Raw genomic sequence first — 21,209 nt, 5'->3', positions numbered from 1 at the left:
TTTCCAGGAGGGTATAATTTGGAGAACTGTTCTAGGATGTGGGTGATTTGGGAAAAGGAAGATTAATATGATAGATGAAGATATTACCCTAGCTGTTTGATATCGATCACTGCTGATACCACTTGCCTTTTTACGAAGAGGGAGGAAAATGTCTCCTGGCCCATCACGAAGCTTGGCAAATGGAGAACTGTGCGGTCAGAACTGCTCCTCATGCTCCTGTCAGGCCTCAGAATTCCCTACAATTATCTTTTCCTTGTGAATCCCTGAAGCAACTCTGGTCCTGCTTTCTAACATGTTAAAATAACCCTCACGGTGCCTTTCCCCTTTCCTCTTCACCAGGTTTTCCACGCTGTGCACAAAGGCGACACAGGCCGTTACTCCTGCATAGCAACAAACGACGCGGGTTTTGCCAAATGTGAGGAGCAGGAGATGGAAGTCTGTGAGTGGCCCTGCATATTTCTTGGCATTGTCGATTAATAAATCACCACACACAAACCTCATCACCAAGGGGAAGAAGAGGGACATCCTAGAGCATGAAGTCATTTCACCTTTCTCGTAGCCCCTAACACAGCTAACTTTTCCAGGAAGGAATCAGGATGAGGTTTCTGAAGTGTTTTCAAAGCTGAGCAGCACTAAAGGAGGAAAGCAGAGAGTAAAACTGCAAAGTCTCAGAAGGCAGCATCTCTAAAAGCTGCTTATTCTGAGTCAACAGGCACCCTTGCTGTGCTTTACGCAGGCCGTACTGCTGATAACCCACTCTGTACAACACAGAGAGGTTCCAAAAGTATTGTAATATCTAGATAACAGGTACACGGATATCCAAACTATCAAAGAAAGAACACAGACGATCTTTAAGGATACTCAGTATCTGTAGAGGGGATTTTTGTTACTTTTCTAAATTTGTAGAACAAAGTTGGTGTTACTCATATTAGGAATTTCAGTTTCCTAACGATGGTCCAGTCAGTCCTCTGTTGAAGTATCCCTTTTAAATGAACAAGGCACATCCAGAGAAAAATCTACAAATTCAGGGAAACATTAAAACATTGTTCAGATTCATGAACAAGTTTTAGGTTCAGACAAGCAAACAGTGAATGGCACGTGACTGGACCTGGTAGACACAAGACAAGACAAGGAAGATTTGTGAATTTTCCCTCTTTTGCTTGGCCAGAAGAGGAGCTGCGCTCTGGATGGACTCTCGAGTCCTTCCTGATTGGAGCTGCGTTAGGGACTCCCTAGATCCTTATGAATTATTGCAGTTTGCTTAGCATATTCAAGAGATGTTATTTTATTGTATTTAAAGCTAGACTATTGCTAGTCTTAAAAAAAAAAATACTGGATTATGGTTTCTCTCTTTTTAGATGACCTCAATATTGGTGGGATAATTGGTGGAGTCCTGGTGGTCATAGCAGTTTTGGTGCTCATCACTCTTGGTATCTGCTGTGCCTACAGAAGGGGCTACTTTGCAAACAGTAAAGAGAGTGGGGAAAGGTAAGCTGGGATTTTCGTGCAAGTCCCTACACCCACAACTAGCATGAATTGGTCTGAAGGGGGCTAGAAATCAGTGGCTAAAATATATTTCAGTGCCTGACCTGGACATATTTGTTCCTAGTTCCCCACCAAAGAGTACAGGCCAGCCCAGCTCTTGAAGTATCCAATTCCCCACCATAAACTGAAGGTTTATTTGCCGAAGGGAGAATTTTTGGTACAGCTCCTTTTGTGCTTGCTACCAAGACCAGACAGAGGAGTTAGAGCTGTGCTCTCATGTCTTCATACCTTGCTTTGGAAGGGGGGAGCAGCCTACAGGTGCTTGTCCAATGGGTTATGTGCTGTCAGCATACAGAGGTCTACAGCTTAATGAGCAGAGCTCGCTGCACAATTAGTTTAAAGCATCAGGACATGCATAGAAAATATATGCAGAAGAGTAGGCTGCCTGCAGGAAATCTCACTAGTTGTGACTTGGAACCTAAATTTGGGATTAAAAACAAGCACTTCAGAATGCACATTAGGACGTTAAAAACAACAGCATTAGCATTTAAGGTGACAATTTCTTCGCGGATCAGAAATGAGCCTTGATATCCTTACAGAACTTGTAGAAGAGATAATATATGGAAAACCAAGATTCTCATCAAATAGATTTATTCCATGTTAAATGCTGCTTTTCAGTAGAAATCCTGTAGATGAAAAAAAGTTCCCCAGAAAAAGCTCCAAATACTCCATTTAAATGCAGTTGAGGGTTGGCTTACACTGGACCTCACAGTCCTATGCAATTTCTGGATTCCTAGGGGACTGCAAACAAGTAGTGCTGCCTTATAACTAAGCAAAATGCTGAAGGCATCTGGCAGCGAAGGCTTAAAATTGACTTTGTAATTGCCACAAGAAACAATACAGGAGGCACACAGAAAGGTAGTGCACAGGGACCAAAGTAGGGGAGACCAGACAAGTATCAGTTAATCTTTGCAGTTTTTGCAGATACAGCTTGGTATTGTGGAAACATGCAGCAATCTTCTTACCTTGTGCTGACGGGGAATTTTGAGAAAATCCCAGTGATGATAAATGATGCAATATGTACAGACCTGGCATTTGAGCAATGAGCTAGGTTTCTCTGTTTTCTTTTCACTGGACTGCTTTTCCTCATTTTCTTCTTTCTCAGTCCCTCCTCTTCAAAATTCTGCAGGCTCCTTGTCCCAGAAGTAAGATTTTTTTTTTTCCCTTTATTTTAGCTACAAGACTCCAGCAAAACCTGATGGTGTTAACTATATCCGGACAGATGATGAGGTAATAAACGATTTGCATTTAACATCTCTGTTGAGGAGAGGAAGAGGGTGGGCAGAGGGCTACAAGCTTTTTTAGGGCCTGTAGACTTTCTTAGAGTGATCACCACTGAGAAGCAAGAATGTAGAACAGAGAGAAAACAGAAGGGTAAAGGCTGAGTCATTTCCTTAGAAATGTTGAACAGTTTAAGTTGCCTTAAGTGACTGATGCCAAGAGCAATCAAATGCAGCTCTGCTGTCTGTTATCTTATGGCTTGACCCCCTTAGGATGAGTTTCATTGGATTAAGTGGGCAGGCCGCGATGCTTTTGCAAGATAATTTGCATTTTGGGATTTGAATAGATCACTAAGCTTAAGATGAGAAAAAGCCTCTCCCTCTTAGCAGAGCTACTGAAGAGGGAATGAGAAAGTGCCCTGCCATGGCTTGGTATTGGAGGAGGAGAGCAGGAGAGGGAGACCACCAGCCTGCTATGACCGCTGCCCCCCTCTCCTTACCAGCTGGGCAGAGTTACCCAAGTTAATGCTCCAAATTACACAGAGGGGATCTGCATTTCAGATGCATGTTACAGCTGGGGGCAGCAGGAACAAAGGGGTGCCTGGAAAGCCACTAGAGCCATCCAACAACCAGAACTGTTTCGTTGCAGGGTGACTTCAGACACAAATCTTCATTTGTCATATAAGATGCCAAAAGAATACTGCAAACCAGCAAAAGCAAGTGTGAAAATACCTCCTCCAGGAACTCGAAGTGAGAGCAAAAGATGAATTAAGTGCGCTTGGAAGAGTTTGGAACACACAAGAACTTGATAGCTAGCTATCTGTATATCTTTTTTTTCTTTGCCAAAGTTTAAAGTAACTCCTCACTGCCCAACTCATGTCTCCCCGGCCTCTGGAGATACCAACGAGATCACCTAAACCTGTCCTTGGAGTAAGGAAGAGTTTTAATACTTCCCAAGAGACTGTGCTGTGGAAGTTTGTGGAATTGCCTTCTCTTTGTGCTGCAGGGACACAGCCACAACATGGGAACCACCCAGGGGAGTAGCGTTACGTAAACGTGTAGTAGACATTACTAGTGCAAATTACTAGTAGGAAAAAAAGGTGCTGACATGGCAATAGAAGGACTTCAAAGAATAAGATTTACCCATGCAAGGGGGAGTCTTCCTCTCGGTAGTTTGTTGCCCAGGCCTGGCTGGTGACTTTTACACATTTGTGATTGTCTTGTGCTTTTGACTCCGACTGCTCAGGTGCAGAATAGGTATCTGATTAGTCAACAGGAACAGACAGTGATACGGCAAACTAATGTTCCCAGTCCTATTGTCAACTTACTGAATTCTCGTTGCTCCATTTAACCAGAAACAGGCAGCGTCAGGCCAGAAGGACTGCTTCTGTTCACTGCTTCATAGAAAGCTCACTGCACGCAGGTAACCCCTAACTCTAATCTGCGCAATGCAGGCTTGCCTCTTGCGTCTTCTGGTGTCCTAAAGAGGCTTACAGTGGAGGCAGAGAACCTAGTGCTGAGACATCCCTTTCAGGAAAATTAAAGCCAAATACTTTCATGGGCCAAGCTTCCCAGAAAAGGTACTGAGATGTCTTCAAGCTTTTTTTACCTTCTGCGTTTATTTTGTAAAATCCCACATTCTAAATTTTTTGCAAAGATATATTTTGATTACTTCAGAAAAGGTAACGTTTCTATTTAAAGTGTAAATACATGATGCCAGCAGTGTTTAAGTAACGTAGCTATTTTTTTACTTTTTAAGCTACAGAGAGGAGCTCAAACGTTGCTATAGTATGGCACTGTCAGAGCATATCAGTATTACGGCAGCACGTAATACAAAACTGCAGGTGGAACAGCATCTCTTTCCTCTTAAACTAGCCTCTGCAATTTCCTTGTCACATGAGGTCTTACAAGACACAGGACAGAGTCACTCAGGGATAGTTTTTGTAAATTTATGGCAGGACCTATCAACTTTTTTATATATTAAACTTACTTTTCTTGCCAGTGACCAACACTTTGTTTTTGTTGTTGCAAGAAATATCCAAGGATGGCTTTTTGGATGCAGTTCCAATAAGGTGACAGAGTGACTTTAATGTGTGCTACCCTTCTGCAAGATCCCTAAAGCACTAACACAGTGTGACAGCTACGGCAACTTTACAGGTTTAGCTTGCATAGCCAAGGCAACTGTTTCTGGAGTTAGGAAAGCAAAAGGTCAATACAAAAGCACTTTTGTAATGTCAGTTGCAACTTGTCTCTAGAGGGTTAAAAAAAAAAAAAGACAACAAATCTAGTTCTCTTGGCTTTAAAGAGAATACATGGAAACACGTGTTTCCAAGAAACATTTTTGTTGATAACGTTGAAAAGCATTGGGTAATGTAAAACTGCAAGATGTGGATGCAACACTAGAACTGTGCTGTGGTTTAAGATTTTTTTTTTTAATGTAGCATAATTTAGTGTTCTTGTATTTCCAATATGAATTGAGTTGTCTTAACTTTTCATGTATACAGTATTTTGAATACTTGACGATTTGGACTGTCAGTGTTATTTTTTAGTGTTCTGCATTAATCTGCTTTGTTTCCTAGGGGCCTCGCTGGACATGCCATTGCTGCATTTGTTTTGCCTTTTGCCAGTGTTATCCCTTTCCTTTGGCTAGCAAAACTAGAAATAAGGATGGGCAGCAATACCCATCTGTTCTTTACTTAACTGGGACATTACCACTGCTACTTTGCTACTACATTTTGGTTACCTTCTTAAGACACGCTCATCAACCAAGCCCCACAGTACTGTTCACAGGCTGCATGCTGCCTCTAATCATTGCGACAGTAGTGAGTGTAACATTCCTTTGCACCTTCTGTATATCCACTACTCCTTTCCTGTGCTGCTTTTAGGATACCTATAGTAAGGGAGAGAAAGAGAAGGTTTGAATCAGGTTATCTCTGGGCCCTATGGGAGCACAATCTACAGCCTCACCGTGAGCCAAAGGCAGCCTTCATGTGAAAAACCTGCAAGCTACGAATCAAGACTTATTTTTCAGTTCTAAAATGTGACAGTGGCATCTCTAACGAGAGAAGGGGAGATGATCCCCCAGTACAGCTCATGAGATCTGATTGATGGAACTCATTGTATCATTGTGAATAATATTCAGGTTTGTACTAATGTATTACGTTTAACTTTGCCAAGAATGTTTTACATAAATACCAAGCTATAAAGCATTCTTGTGGGGTTTTTTGATTTTTTTTTTCTTAAACAGTCATAATATTGCAGGCATCTGTTTTCAGTTCTGTGAACAAAGGGAAGGTGTTTTCTGTCAGAGCACTCACTTATTTTGGGCCGTAGGTTATAGAAAGTCCAATAGCAAGTCCTGGTAACAGTAACAGCATGTTACTGCTTATGTTTATTCTTGAACAATCATCTATCCTTGGTTCTTCTCTATAGAAGACAGATTCAAGCTCATGGGGCTTATCTCAATGTTGCCTGAGGCCAGAACAAAAGCTAGAAAGTACGCAGTACGTAATAAACCTACTTGAACTCCAATTTACCTTGAGAAGTGGTCAAATAATATTTTAGGGCAGGAGAAAAAGAACAAAATAAATAGATGTGGCCAATAACCAACCATTGTTTAAGCCAAAGCCATTCCATGTCTCCTGTTCCCAGGTTTTGAGTTTGAGAATAAAGTTTAACCTCACTTGAAGGTTTCTCTGATCTTCAGAACAGAATAGGGAAAGTGAGGGCAAAGAATGAGATTCCAGTGCAGAAGGTAAGTGTCTCTGGAAGGGCTGTGACAAGAATATGCTGAGCCTGTTTCCACTTGTGCAGAAAAGCCTACTCCTGTTGTGGGGTCTGTGCTTGAGTAAAACAGATCAGCATGAACAAAACAGATTCCATTTTCAAGTTACAATGAAACCCCAGGCGAGAGCTCTGTAATGAAAGTTAACAACTGGAAAACTTCAGCTAGGTTCACATGGTATCAGAGACTCAGAAATGGTCAGACACAGCACATTCATAATAAGTTCTCCAGGCAGAGCACAAAGCTATGTATATGACTTACCAACCTTGATTTTACTAAATTACTCCTATCCTGCTTTCTGTCAAGTAAGTGTCTATATTTAAAAGCTGCTGGGTCCAACGTTAATTGAACAGTGCCTAAGATACCAGTGACGTAGTAGAAGAGACTTTGAGGCTGTAGAATTATATAGAAAAAAAAATCTTTGTCAGATCAAGAAGAGGGGAGAAGTTGTGGGTGGAATTAATTCCGTAACCATTTATTTTCATAAAATTTTAATAATTGGAAATAGTACAGTTCAAGAATGGAAATATTCCATATAAAAGAACATTAAGGCTGTTCATACACACAGGAGTTTGCACAACAAATAAGAGGTGATGTAGCGTGCAATTACCAGATTTAGGGGTGTGGCAGTAACAAGCTGCTCTACCTTTGTTCAAATTAAAGCAATTCTAGTATATCACCAAGAGGGACAATGAGGGATCAAGTGAATAAGCTGAGCCACTCACTTCCCTGCAAGCTGTGATAAACGCATTTATTGCAAAGCTCATAGCAACATTACGCTCTTACTTTTCCAAATGGACAAATTATACATCCTGTGAGTGAATAGCAAGCTCCCTTTGTATTGGAGCTTTCTAGTACTTCAGCAAGCTTTGTCAGAAGCAGCAGCAGCTTATAATACACATATTAGTGCCAGCTTTGCTGCATGTCCAAACTCTACAGAGTTTCACATAAAAAAATAAAAAATAGGACAGGCAGGACACCTGTCCACAGTGATTTATAATTACAGAGGAGAGGGACAGATTTCAGACAACATGATGAAGGTTCTGTACAAAAGTTCATTGAAAGGATCAGTTGTTTGGTTTCAGAGGAGTTCTCCGCTGGGACCGTCTCAGAGGGACACGCTGACTGCTTTTCCTCCTTGCTGGAGACTCTACTTTCCACTCCCGTGGCAGGGATGGTCTGGAAGGAAGCACAGTGACCATTTATTTTAAAGTCTTTCTCACTCTGGTTGCTGTTTCAGACCTGGGTTGAACTTACGGTTTCTCTGGTGATGTCAAACAGATAATCTCTCCTGGCTGGTCCTCGGCCTCTTTCTTCTCTGCAAATAATGCATACATTTTCACATATTAAAAATGCCACAGACTTGATCGTTTGGGTTTCTTACCTCGTTCAAGTTAGGATCACAGAGATAACTTGCCTGGAGCCGAACCGGGTGTGTGCGTCAAGCTGATGTAACTGACCCCAGCACCGAAAGTCAACTCATTAATGGTCTCTGAAAGAAAAAACACATCAGCCATCAGCTTGTGACACAGCCAGAGGCCAAGACATGCTGTAGGATAACACTCAAGTGTTACAGAATAAGTATATCCAATTAATTGCAAGCACATATGCATCTCTTTTCCAACTCAGCAGATCTCAGTCTCTCTCGTCCAGCCTCAAATCTATGTGCTAAATCTGATGGGCCATCTGTGCACATCGGCTTCATACTCCAGAATAACAGCCTTCCCTGTTCATGAAGGAAATTTGAATTAATATGGGACCCTGGTCATGCACCTCCTTGTCCTGCCTCACCTCCCACCGAAGATTGGCCATTTTCCACAACTATAGCATCTCATGAACTGTCCTTAAAAGCAGAGTCAGACCAGTTACTTTGCCTGATGAAGGCAGCACACAGGGCCCTTGAAGGCTGACAAAGGATGCGAGCAGCCCTTCCATGAGGAACTATCTGCAGCCAGACAAGAGGAATCACTTGACAAGGTACAATTTAGCTTGCCTGAATAGGCCACGCTTGTCAGCTGTCTCTTTCCTGTCATTTATCTCAGGAGAGATGTCACAATATTCAGATTTTTCTTTTCTCAGCTCTCTGTTTTATGCTCTTGTTTCCCAGAAGCCTTCACAAGGAATTACAGTAGAAAGTGCTTTATTGGATAGGAAATGGAAACTCTGCTAAAAGGAACTCTCTCTTCAGACTAACAAGGTCTGCTCTTGAACTACCTCCCTGGCCTGGAAGGGAATCATTGAGGCTTGCAGTGGAAACCAGATTTGGTTGATCTGCTTTAGCTGCCCTCTGCAGACTGCTCTGCAAGTCTCCCAATTTTGTGCAGTGTGTGCCTGAACAAGTTACCTTGGTTAATGAAAAATGTATGTGAAAGGTAAGAAGGAAAGGAAGAACTGCCATCAAGTACGGTTCTTCACGCAATCAAAGGTATTATCTTCACAAGTGTTTATGTGCCACGGTGAAGAAATCTTGCCCAGACCCACTTAGTCATTCTCCAAGTAATAAGCAGGAGAGGTAAGAAGGAGGCCCAGAGCCAGCAGGGACAGACTGGCAGAGCAGTTGAGAGAAGAGAAGTAGTCGAGAGACAGAGACAGTTGTGCTTAACTTCTCAAGTTAACTGCATCTCCAATAGTTTTAGAATGATACATCAGGCAAAGAAAAATGTTTTCTTCTGCCTGTCTGTCAGCCTGCAAGACCCAGCACCACCATGCAGATGGCTCAACACACAGCTACTTAAGTGCTGCTGCTGCTCTGTACAGTTTGTCTCCCCAGTGGAGGACACATGCTGCCTTGAAGTAGGAATTCAGCCTTAGTACCACTGCAGATTAACATTCTTCCTCGTTGTTCACCATATGGTGCTTAAGAGAAACAGCCATGTGAGCTTCCAGACAGAGATTTGGCACTTAAAAGATTTCTGCTCTCTAAAAACACACCCCTAGTTTTTTGTACAAAGATCATTACTTGCTGCTCAGGCAGCGAAGAGAAACACTGGGGCAGCCAAATCTAGCCAAACAGTGGAGCATGCAGGGAAGAGAAGGGTCAGATTTTCCAGTGGATGCACATCACTGCCACTGGTTTGCTCCTGCCTGCTCATGGATGTCAGGTATTTGCAGACTGCCACACAGCTCACTGCCTTATTGGCTACATGCCGTTGGCTCTCCTGCATGCGTGCAGGTCAGGTGTTTGCACAGACACAGGCAAACAGGGCGCTCAGATGCAGCTCTTTCCAGAACATCACCCCTGCCCCATTAAAATTCACGGCTGCCTAATGAGAGCTGACCAGAAACTCACCCAGACTCCTAACTTAATTGGAGCTCTCTCCTGAGTGGGGAGGGAGTTCATCACCACACTACAATGGAGATGACCTAAAGGAGTTCAGCAGCGAACTGACAAAGGAAGGGAATCTACTGCTGAAGCTCAGCTCCATTCGTGAGACTAGAACTGTCTCTTGCAGAAAGCAAAGCTGCAGAACGCTCTGGGGCTGTCAGAAAACATTCCAATAAAACGTAACTTTTGAAGATGAGGCTTTGTGAGACGGCAATACAGCTGCAGTGGATATAAGCAGCGCAGACTCGCAACTTGTGTATGAGAGATTCCTCACTGTGTATTTTTTAACATCCACAGTGGAGTAGAAAAACAAATGCTCAGCTCAACTATTTCTTTGGGTAGAACACACACGCATTCAGAAATTACCGTGCAGGTTATTAATCCTTCTTGAGCAGCTCTGTGCCATCTCACAATGGACACTGCCCACCGCCTGCTGTAGTGACAGAAGCAGGTCACAGCTCACCTGGGATCTTTTGTTTGGACAACAGGAATCCCTTGTCTTAGAGCTGGAAAGGACTGGACCGTGAGTATTTCCCTCTGCAGCAGGGTTCTGTAGCTCAGTCTAGAAGTGCCAAGCTATGCTTCCAGGGTTAAGGAGAGCGAGTGTCTCAATGCAACAGAATCCTGCACACCCCTCACAAGCTGCTAAGGAGCTCTGACAACATGCCTCCTCAGCACCCCGTAGTTGATGGAAGAAGAAAGAGCAGTGGATTTGTTGTTTCAGCAGCCCAAAATAAAAGCTCTCCTCCACCAACTCAATACTGTAATACCCTGTGACATGTAAATGAAAACCATACTGGAATGTCCTTTCCCATGTACGCTATTCATCTGAGACTTTCAATTTCTGAATAGCTCTTATCTATCACAGCCATTTACAAAATAAGTAGCCAATACTGATAACTTTCTCTGCTCTTTAGGGGAGCCACCCCTCTCTCAGAAAATGAGGGCTCAGTCCAATTTGGAAAGAGTTCTGTTGGGTTACTTACGTTCTGGTGTGCTGATTGCACGGCCCACCACAGAAACATTTGATCCAGTAGACTGTTGATTCACACTTCGGAAAGATGCTGGAAATAACAAGAAAATCATTAAGAACAGAAATGCTCAGAGAACTCAAGGGTCTAACAATCAGGCTGTGTCAACCAGCCTAGTCCAATGGTGAATCATTTTGTAGCAAGCTTCCTACCCTGCTTGCTGCTAGTTGTGCTCGATGGAAACAACACAGCTGATAAACTGCCCCCGAAGCTCTTGCTGCGTTGCTTGCTTCTGTCCTCCACTGCTTTCCGGGCAGAGTTCAGGATGGCAAGCGTGCTCAAAGATGTTGGCCTACAGGGCAAAAGGCATTACAGTAATAGTGATTTCTTTCTGCAAGCCCGGAGGAGATGCTTCTAATGAGGGAAAGTTCTGTGTCCCTCCCAGTCCTTTACGATCTCAGACCCCTTTGTTAACAAAGTTATGCTGCACCATTGGTGATGTGGACACTAAGCAAGGAGTGGATAAACAAAGCAACAGCCCTGTAGAATATTGTAACCAGTGATATAAAAACCATACCTGCGACCAGGCAATGGTTGTTTCAGAACATCAGCTCTAGGTGTCATAAATTCAGAAGGCACAGAGGTAGGACTCGATCGAGGGGATGAGGGCTGTCTCCTAACAGGGGACTGGGCGTTAGCATTCCAGCCACCAGAAGGAAGAGCTGTCTCCGAAGATGGAGGTTGCTACAGAAAAGAAGGAAGGATCACATGTAACAATAGACACAAATGCAGGAAACCCTAGACATGAGACACCTAGACCTACTTGCTGTGTGATTGAATCCTTTGTGGGATGGACATAAAGGGGTGCTAGGGAGAAAGAGTTTATGGGACAAAGTTTTAACAAGGAACAAATAGTAAGTTTTGATGGGATATTCATGTCCTAGTTTAGAGGTCTATATATAGGTGCTCTTTAAAGTCAGGTTGCCAGGGTAAAAGTCATCTCATCTTAAGGTAGGTATCTAAAATAATTCAGGACAAATGAACTAAGCACATGCTTATTTTTTTTTTACCACTGACTTTAAATGAGGATCTGCATGACTAGCAGAGATGTAAGTTTCCATTCCGTATAAATCTAAAATCAGCCAAAATTAATCCTTTTCTGTTTGACTTGTTTATCATTACCACTCTGGAAACAGAGAGCAACACAGCATATAAGGACGGACAGTGGGAAATTAGACTTGTCCTTCCCTTTAAATTATTTTTATGTTAATTGTTGCTCCTCTTTAGCCAGTGTGTGCTGTTTGTTGTTGTTCTAAGCATATCAGATGACTGAAGCCAACGCTCCTTGTCAGCAAACGCACAGGGATATGAAAAACACTACCATGACCACAGACAGAGTCTGGGTTCTATTTCTGCACAAACTTTTTCAGAAAAGACAGCATGCGTACGAACTTAATGGTCCCAACCACCTCTGCCTGCAATGCTGAGGCATGCTCTTGGTCTGACTCCTTCTCCCTGCCCAGCTGCTCTTCGTATTTCTTCATATCGTACTCCAGCTCGGCTGCCAGCTGCTTGTCCACAGCAAAGAAGTCTTTGATTTCATTTCGGTAATCTTGCATCATTTCCTGGAGCAATAAGGAATGTTTAAACTCTTTCAGAAATCTCTCCTGACTACTGATTCATGTCTCCATTCAGATCACAGCTGCTTAAGTGCAAAAGGAAATACCAGTTGGTAGAGCAGAGGTGTTTTTAACAGACTAAGAGTTGAAATTCCAATTTGTACTTCAGAACATGAAAAAGCTTTCCAGCATTCAAGCTTTCTGCCCACGTTCCATGAGGAGGCTCACACGTAACACACTGTGAGATCCTTATCTAAAATCCCTCCACCTCCTACCATATTTAACACAGTGGCAGTGTCACAACATCATATGCCTTCCAAATTTCCTTCTAAGAAGACTGTTCGTTCCATTACTGATTGCACATCTAACACATTAAATTAAGAGGGGAAAAAAAAAAAACAACAACAAACCACAATAACAAGAAAACACTTCCTCTTACCCGTAGGTAGTTCATAAGGTCCCGAAGAGCTGGGATCTTCTTCTGCTCCATCAAAGACTTCAGTGATGTGATTATTGGAATGATGTTTTCTACAAAGTTCTTCTTTTGAACCTTTTTTAAACAAGGCATGATATAAACATAGTTACAAGATGCCATAAAGGAGAAGTCACTCTGGTGTTAGAAGAATGGCTTAAGTGAGAGGAATTCTCACAATTAAGTCTGCTTTTATGCTGCATGCGCGTACATAGGCTTTCAAGATCTACCACCAAGTCAGTTTGCACACTGAAAGCAAATTGCCAAAAAGTGCACCGAAACCCAATGGCATGTTCAGATGCTCTCCCAATAAGATCTGTGGAACAAATTTAACCTAGCATAGGTTCACTGCTTTCAGAAGAAACGCACTTATGCTCATTTCAACTGACCCCTCAAGTACTAGCATCCATTACAAATTACAGATCCAGCCTTAACATTGTGTTTTCACAACACATGTTGCTTATATAGGTGCCCTCAGATCAGAGCAGATCTACAGAGCCTGCTTAACACCCTGCATGTACAGTATGTCCCTGGCATTGTTTTGTTATGTGGATAATTTTTGCTTAAGTTTCTCCATCACAGAAAAGTAAAAGTCCTCCCAGCATGGTGGACAGCCCTCTTCCTGCACCAGATTAAGTGCCACTTACCTGTGAAATGAGCTTTTTTTGTGCTACTTGCATGACAGCATTGGCCATTGCCAATTCATCATCTTCAGGCTGAATGTCCTCATCAGGTTTTGATCTCATAGTTGATAGTTTGATTTCTTTGCAGCTAAGGATTGCAAATGTATCTGAGAGCAGCTCACTGGCTTCCATGTCCAACGGAAGATCGTTATCCACAAAGCATGCTGCAACAGGCAGGGAAGAAGTAAAAAACATTTTACTGGGAAAAGCAGGGCCAGGAAAGTCAGGAAGTTACTGCTGGACTCACGGCTTTAATAGACACCAGTTGTTTGTCAGACTTGTTGTCATATTTTCGTAAAGACAGACCCCTACCTAGGACACTGTGGCTGATCTTTGTTGTAATGTTGAACCTCTGTTCATCTGTGAAATGGTCCAGAAGGAACCTGTAGATGTGCATCCTTTTTTCTTTGTTATCTTTTCCTTTCAGAGAGAAGAGATTCTTTGCCCTGAAGCAAAGCAAGAAATTTTACATGGGTCAAGTCACATTATGCAATCTCACAAAAATAATATGGCTTTAAATCAAAAAGAAACATTTGAATGTCACTTTTGAGACCCATAAGCCTGCTAGGATACCACAGGTTCCCACAAATTACATGCAGAAGTCCTCCCAGAAGTGTCACAGTGTTAAATTAAGTGTTCTGCCTTCCCTATCTCCCTGAGCTGTTTCCCCCTTTTTGCATAAGTAATTACAAAGCACCAGGAATGCTTTGCTGTAACCAAAGACCACGTGGCTGTACAATTCATCATTTAGCAGCAGGATGACACAAATGTGCTCAACTGACCGCTCGCTCTGGGGGAACCTGTTGTACTTCTCGTGTTTCTCATAGCTATTGAAATGGAAGATGCATTCAATGAAGTGTTGGGAGAACATTCCTGGATTCCTCTTCAGTAAGAGATGCACCAAGCAGAACTCTCCAAACCTGGAAAGGAGGAAGAGAAAGAATTTTCCCAGACAGCTTCTAAAAGCCACCCCTGAAACACAAGCAGTAAAGCAGAAGATGAGTCTCCCAAATCCCCCTGAATACCACACATTTAATTCTTGCCCAGCTCCATCAGGGTTTGAACAAGGATACCACCTTATTGACTTTAAGCTCTTTTTCATCCAGAAAAATACACTTTCTCAGCATCCACGATACTACTTCACTTCTTGCCATTAAAGCAGAGACAGAAATAAATTTCAACTTGAATCCAGGCACAGCATTTTCATTATTTATATGACTTAAGTTCCATTGTGGCTGGGACACAGTACTTTGCAAAAAGTTAATCACCAGAAGTCCTCCAAGAGCTGAAAGTCAATCTCAGACTCGAAGAAAGTATTTTTGTCTGGATGCAGCCACGGAATGCAGATGCAAAGAAAAAGGTCCCTGGTGAAATAGCAACATGTTTCACAGCTAAAGCTCTAGGAACGACATGTTGCAATGCCACCATCTACTGGAAAGCCATTTTTACACATTAAAAACACAATGGAGAGAAAAGAAGATGTGAATATGCACTAGTAAGCAACAATAGATTGATGGCCCTGGAAAGACCAATCTGCAACTTGAGCACTCCAGGTAGAAACAAGCAGAAAGCTGTCCAAGCCTCCAGTGCATCCAGCATCTCTACACAACCTACCACCCTTGGTGGAATGTGCCCCACTCTCATTTCTTACGTAACAGAGAAACTTGAGACTTTGAAACATACAGAAGCTTCATAAATGTGCACTTAAGGTCAGCATACATAACTCTTCTAATATGTCGAAGTATTACAAAACATGGTACAAAGCTTAAAAAGACAAAGCACCCGTAAGAAAAAGGAATTCCTATTCCTAAAACAAACCAGCACACAATACAGAGCTATTAGAAAACCACAAGGAAGATTTCAGAAAGGCTTGCTTCAAAAATTCCTTTTTCCTGGGTATCTGAGAGTCAAAAATAGAGCAGAGATGCATATTTTGAAGACAGCTTGCTACACTGGACCTTCAATTAACTTGTACAGAGGTTCACCACTCCTTTGCTACCATTTCAGACCCTAAAGTGTTAATGATGAAGAGGGTAATGAGAGAATCCTTTCCTCTGAAATTTTTCTTCACATGGTGAAGGTGCAAGACAATCTTTTCTGAGTACATCTCTGATCTTCAACTCCAACGGTATTTTACCGATGAGTATTTTACCTGGCAATATCTGGATTTGGATCCACCAAGACGCTGACAAAACGGAAGAAGAGACAGTCTTTCCATTTCACAAACTCTTCCTGTAAGGATAGGACAGACAGTACGTTATAAGCCTGAACCAGGAAAAACCTCGGGTGTGAATCTTCAGACTGCAGCCAGGGCAATACCTGATGGAGCCTTACAGAATATGCATCAGGCAAATAAGCAAGCTATGGAACTTCACCCATATGTATACAAAATAAACCTAAAAAAGAGAATGTGCTGGGGGATGCTTTAAGCAGAATAAATGCCACAGCAGCACTCCTCTAGGTTTACCACAGATACCAATAAAAAAGTAGAATCAAGAAAAATCTGCTCTCCAATGCCAAAGACACAGATGCTATTCAACACTGTTCTCAGAGCCAAATGCACTCCAAATCTGCCTTGTTTGGCTTCATCTGAACACTGGGAGGGCAAACATTGTCAGCCACTCAACATTCACAACCTTAAAACAATAAGCAGAGACAGCAGGAGAAAAAGGTGCTGTGATGTTTTTTATATTCATTCCTATAGGAGTGAAATGCAAGGGAGTTCAAAGAAATATAAAGATGATGAGAGAGGAGATAACCGTTGAATAAAAATAATCTCGTTATCCAACTGTGCTAAGTGTCATTGAGGAGAGTTTTGCCTACCTCACAAAAAAGAGCAGCACCAAAATACATGTTTGAAGTTATCTCAAATCAGGGTAGATTGCAGCAATGCTCCAGCATCAAGCTGTAAGCAATACATCTGCTGGCCAGCATTTAGCACAACTGAGGTAACTGAAGCAGGCTGTCAGACGCATGCTTAGGACCTCCTTACCTGCAGCAGGTTGGTAAGCAGGATCAGCGTCTGCTTACGGATGAAGGGATGGGGGTCTTTCAGACACAAGGAGATGCTGGGAATGTATCTGTCCACCATGGTGGTGTAGCGGATGCACAGGTCGCACATAACGATGACGACGTTATTGCGAACAGCCACATCATGCGACACCTCCAGTTCTCGAGCTAGAGCTGCAATGCATTTCTTTGCCAGATCTTCATGCTGCAAACACAATTTACCTGTGAAATGGGGATGAGACTGTCAGTGCTGTGAACGTATCCTTCTTCCTAACCAACACAGCCCAGCTTACTGCCTCCTTTGAGCCCAGTATGAGCCAAGAGGATTCAGGAAGCAAACAGGGGAATAAACAAGAAACACAAGATGAAACTTGATGAGCAATCTGCACAACCTCGCAAAGAGATTATACTTCAAGGAGTTCTTCCAAACTCTTCTTGGACCTATACTGTGGGTCTCAATGCCAAATTCCCTCCTTCACAGAGAACTATTCCTGTGTACAGGGTATTATTCAAAGCAGCTAAAAAGAACAGCCCCAGCTGTCATAGGCATAGCAGGGAGACACCCACCTCTAAGAGCATCTCTAAACCAACTTAAAATAAAATAGCCCGCATTCTAACATCACTTCTTCCTAACTGTTTCTAAGCTCTGTACAAAAAGTACTCTCAACTGCTTTGGGAAGTTTAAAAGAATGATGTTGAAGAGAAGTTTAAAAGAATGATGTTCATAACCACAGAAGTAGTATAAAACCAGTTTCATTTAGCACTCTTCATTGTACTGCAGATGCAGATTTGACCAGGCTTCCATCACACGGTCATTTGTACTAAGGAGAATGAGTAACTATGTACAGTCATTCTGCTCTGAACTGTACCAGGTTTTCTTCAGCCCCTGTTGAGCACCTTATTAAAAGGTAAGACGATCTCTCAGCCAGGAACCAATTCTGAGTACAAGGCCAGCACAAGTCTGCACTGTTAACCATTCATCACTTGCACACCTACGTAGGAAAAATGCATTAATGGACTTGAAAAATAGTTGCATGCATGGCAGCATTTTTATGGTTTGTGCAACTTGTTACCATGGATATCTGCATTGCTAAAAGCTATGAACTGAGGCACTACAAACACTGAGCACTGTGCCTGTTATAATCGACATGGTTTTGGAACAGAACTTTAACCAGGGAGCAGACAGAAAGGGTGGGAATTGGATGAACAAGGGCACAGTTCTGCTGTAGGACAGTGCTCACCTAGAGTAATGAATGCATGAGCTCTGATCACCGGAGGCATAGTTGATCCTCTAAATTGGGACAGTGGCTGAGAAGCCGGAGTTTCATCACCATCTACAGAACTTGTCACTACGAAAGCAAAAGAACAGGCCCAGAATGAAAACACACTTTTCAGGTAACAGTGTTGTTCATAAAAGCAAAATTAAAGGCAGTAAGTAGAGCGCCTCACATTGGTTAGAAGAAGCCAAAATGGACTGAATCAAAAGAAAGATGCGTTTCTCCACTTTGGCTGGACACAGCTGCGCAGCCTCACCCAAGGTGAAGAGGTGTCTCACCTATAAAGGAAAAAGCAACACTGGGGTCAAAAGGCAAACAGCAGGAATCAGTACAGTTACTTCTCCAAAGACAACTTAAAATCCCCTCAGTCCTTTCAAGAAGACAACAGCTAGAGAACAGAAGGTGAAGCTTTGAAACAGAAATCGGGCGTGTTTAATGTACTATAAAACCTCCCTATATACTAACGATATTTAAGTAAACCTTAAAGCATTCTACACATTTTATAGTCTTACTTCCAAACAACCAATCTAAAAAGTATGACTGGAAAAACAAAGAAAAAGACAGTCACTTTATTAAAAATACAATGGGCCTCATATCCTTAAAGCAATTTCTAAGGTATAAAACTGTTGTACACTCTCAGGCTCACAAACACGAGATGCCATTACCATATACAAAGGGTATACATCAGTACTTTTCCATGTGATAGTTACTGGCATGAGCTCTGTAGAAAACCCATTTTGAGAATACCTACGTCATTTGACCAGTCCACAAAAGGGAAACAAACTTACAAAGAGATCTTCTTGCAATTGCTCTGCTCCATCTTCTTTGAGGACTATATTCGAAATATAACTTTCACAGGTGGATACTAAGTCTCCATACACCTGGTCGAGCAGCTCCTGTTCCATAACAAAACAAAATTTGGCACTTAATTAAACAAAATCCTTAATTTGAAAACCCTTCTATACTTCGAATAATCTAGGTCCCGTTGAAATCCAGACTCTGACAGCCTTTTTCCTGCACATCAAAGTGCCAAAACAGCTTGAAGAACCTGGCTTTCAGTGATCCACAGGCCTAAGGTTTACTTCATTATAGAAATCCCATGGGTTTAAACAAAAAGAATTTAGGCGACTTTTCCACTTATATCCAGTGCATTTGAGGTTGTCTGTATGAATTTTAAGATGTTGTTTCAAAACTGTGGTTCCATTCAAATGAAAATATTATGCAAATTCCAAGCAGGAGGGAGAACCAAAAAAGCTAGTCATCTGCCAGATTGTGAATGAGAATAAAGCATCATTTGTCTTTTTTTCTACCATCTAAAACTTCTAGCATAAGAAACTAAATACATATATGCATGGCAGTTATGCCATTAAAGCTGCTAAGTGACCAACGTATAGGTACACCTGCACTCACAGTTGCAAGGTAACATGTTGTAATGACTGCATCTAACAGGGAGGATTTTCAGATTGTCAATTTATAAGAGAAAACAATACAAAAGAAGAAAACAACAACAAAAAAGCAACAAACCAAGCCATTAATCCACCCAGGCCTCTGAAGAATGGCATATGCAGCTTCGCACACTATTTACTAAACTTCATTGGGATGCCTATTATAAAATAGCTGTCATCAATATTAAAAGAGAATCACAACACATACAGCATTAACAAGAGAGGCTTGCACTAGTTCTATCTAGCTTCTCTGTGACTGTACTCAGGCTCACATCACTATTTTACCAGCAAAATGTAGCTCACCTCACTACTAAGCAAAGCTATGCCATAAAGCAAATGGGGAACTTGGCAGGGAAAAAAAAAGTGCAAATGATGTGTTACTAACCCCATGTTTGGGCTCACGAAAGAGGCCTAGAAAATGTGTGCATCTACAGCAGCTCTGGTATAGAATAGTCAGAACTTACAGGATAAACCTATGGCTTCTAACTGGACCAAGCCCAAGAAATAGCTGCCACCATAGCAGCAGAGCAATAGTTCTCCTTTAGGAATGCTGTAAACTTGGACAGAAGGTCAATGCAAAGTATTTCAGCTGTAAAACAAAACCAAAAACTCTGAGGAAAGATCTCTACAAGGCCACCCTTAGATGGAGGATGCTCTCCAGCAAATCTGCAGTGTACCAAGTAAGACAGCTAGGCAGAACAGACTTGAGTTGCTGCAGACAGATCATCCTCATTTAGTGAGCTAATCAACCAACAGACTGGAGACAGAAGTTGCCTTCAAGAGACAGCCCTCCTGAGTGTAAGAGAAGCTATTTAAAAAAGGTGTATTTTAAGTCACACCTGTGTCTTCTCTGGTACATCTGCATACGCAAGGCAGAGCTTCTGCAGAGTTTCTACAGCTGGGCTAATCACCTCCAGGGGACATCGAAACTCTCTCAGCCAGCAATTGATGTTATCTGAAAAGGAGACCACACACATAAAATGAGTGTTTAAGCTAATCAACTGCTTGTGGAGAAGAAATAACAGTTAAGCTGTGAGACAAAACCGAACTCTGCCTTCCACTCTGCAGCTTCTCAGTCACTCACCAATCAGCCTCTTGCAGGTGCTCTGAGGGAGGTGCTTTGCGACATGACTGATGACACACAGTATATGTCCTATAGTGTCAGTGCTCACGTTCTGCTGCCTGAAAAACAGCAGCGTGGACAAGCCAAAATTAATGCTGCGGAACACCACCAAACCACGGTAGAAGAATCCTTTCACCTTGGCTATGTATTATCAAGGCAGACTTGTCAAGCCAAATGAAAACTCAAAAAGCTTAATGTAAGACTTCATTACTGCACAAATCTGCGGGCCATTACACCTGCTTCCTCGCTGCACAGACCAGTTGCCTGAATAAAGAACGATGATCTAAGCAGCACTTTGCCTGTCAAAGGACAGGAAGTGCTCACTTGCATTGCTCCTCATCTTTACTCCTGTCTCTTTCCTGCGGAATGGAGGGAAGAGCTCAAAGCACACACATACCTGCTGACACTGTCCCAGGATTCAATGACCTTGGAATAATCCAGCTTGGGTGAAGAACCTGCCACCTTAGCAAGCAACATCCAGGCTGGCACAGCACGCTCCGTTTCCACATGAGACATCACGTTATTGATGAAAGTGGAAGAGAATTTTTTCTGCTGGGACCAAATGTAAAAGGCTTTGTTCATATAACGGCTACAAGGAAGAAAGAAAGAAACACAAGTTAAACAAGGAGGGAACAAAACACTTGCTCTTGGACGCTGCCAGTAAAACCCAGCATCTCTGTCCAGGATACACTGAGAAACACAAGAAAGCTGCTGTCACTTCACATTCCTACTTTTC

The 21,209-nt window shown here is 42.3% G+C and overlaps 2 protein-coding genes across 2 annotated transcripts in view; one reads left to right on the top strand and one right to left on the bottom strand.

Moving 5' to 3' along the window:
* The window catches only part of JAM3 (junctional adhesion molecule 3), a 32,644-nt gene extending 27,356 nt beyond the window's left edge, over positions 1-5,288 (top strand). The window contains exons 6-9 of the mRNA XM_082778186.1: positions 340-439; positions 1,359-1,488; positions 2,721-2,775; positions 3,415-5,288. Coding sequence (XP_082634312.1) covers positions 340-439; positions 1,359-1,488; positions 2,721-2,775; positions 3,415-3,450 — 321 coding nt within the window. The 3' untranslated portion in view covers positions 3,451-5,288. The remainder of the gene's footprint in view (positions 1-339; positions 440-1,358; positions 1,489-2,720; positions 2,776-3,414) is intronic.
* A 1,759-nt stretch (positions 5,289-7,047) lies between these two features.
* Positions 7,048-21,209, bottom strand: part of NCAPD3 (non-SMC condensin II complex subunit D3) — a 28,089-nt gene continuing 13,927 nt past the window's right edge. Inside the window, exons 17-35 of the mRNA XM_082778042.1 lie at positions 20,871-21,062; positions 20,435-20,532; positions 20,190-20,305; positions 18,694-18,801; positions 18,078-18,183; positions 17,870-17,977; positions 16,612-16,850; positions 15,772-15,851; positions 14,402-14,539; positions 13,932-14,065; positions 13,584-13,783; positions 12,904-13,014; positions 12,315-12,470; positions 11,423-11,589; positions 11,058-11,197; positions 10,861-10,938; positions 7,967-8,041; positions 7,807-7,867; positions 7,048-7,728 (exon numbers count right to left, since the gene is read on the bottom strand). Of these exons, the coding sequence (XP_082634168.1) occupies positions 7,617-7,728; positions 7,807-7,867; positions 7,967-8,041; positions 10,861-10,938; positions 11,058-11,197; positions 11,423-11,589; positions 12,315-12,470; positions 12,904-13,014; positions 13,584-13,783; positions 13,932-14,065; positions 14,402-14,539; positions 15,772-15,851; positions 16,612-16,850; positions 17,870-17,977; positions 18,078-18,183; positions 18,694-18,801; positions 20,190-20,305; positions 20,435-20,532; positions 20,871-21,062 (2,419 nt within the window). The 3' untranslated portion in view covers positions 7,048-7,616. The remainder of the gene's footprint in view (positions 7,729-7,806; positions 7,868-7,966; positions 8,042-10,860; positions 10,939-11,057; positions 11,198-11,422; positions 11,590-12,314; positions 12,471-12,903; positions 13,015-13,583; positions 13,784-13,931; positions 14,066-14,401; positions 14,540-15,771; positions 15,852-16,611; positions 16,851-17,869; positions 17,978-18,077; positions 18,184-18,693; positions 18,802-20,189; positions 20,306-20,434; positions 20,533-20,870; positions 21,063-21,209) is intronic.

Source organism: Aythya marila, assembly GCF_965140915.1.
Source record: "Aythya marila genome assembly, chromosome: 23".
NCBI lineage: Eukaryota > Metazoa > Chordata > Aves > Anseriformes > Anatidae > Aythya > Aythya marila.
Note: the sequence above shows the minus strand (reverse complement) of the source record. Positions and strands in the feature narration are given on the sequence as shown.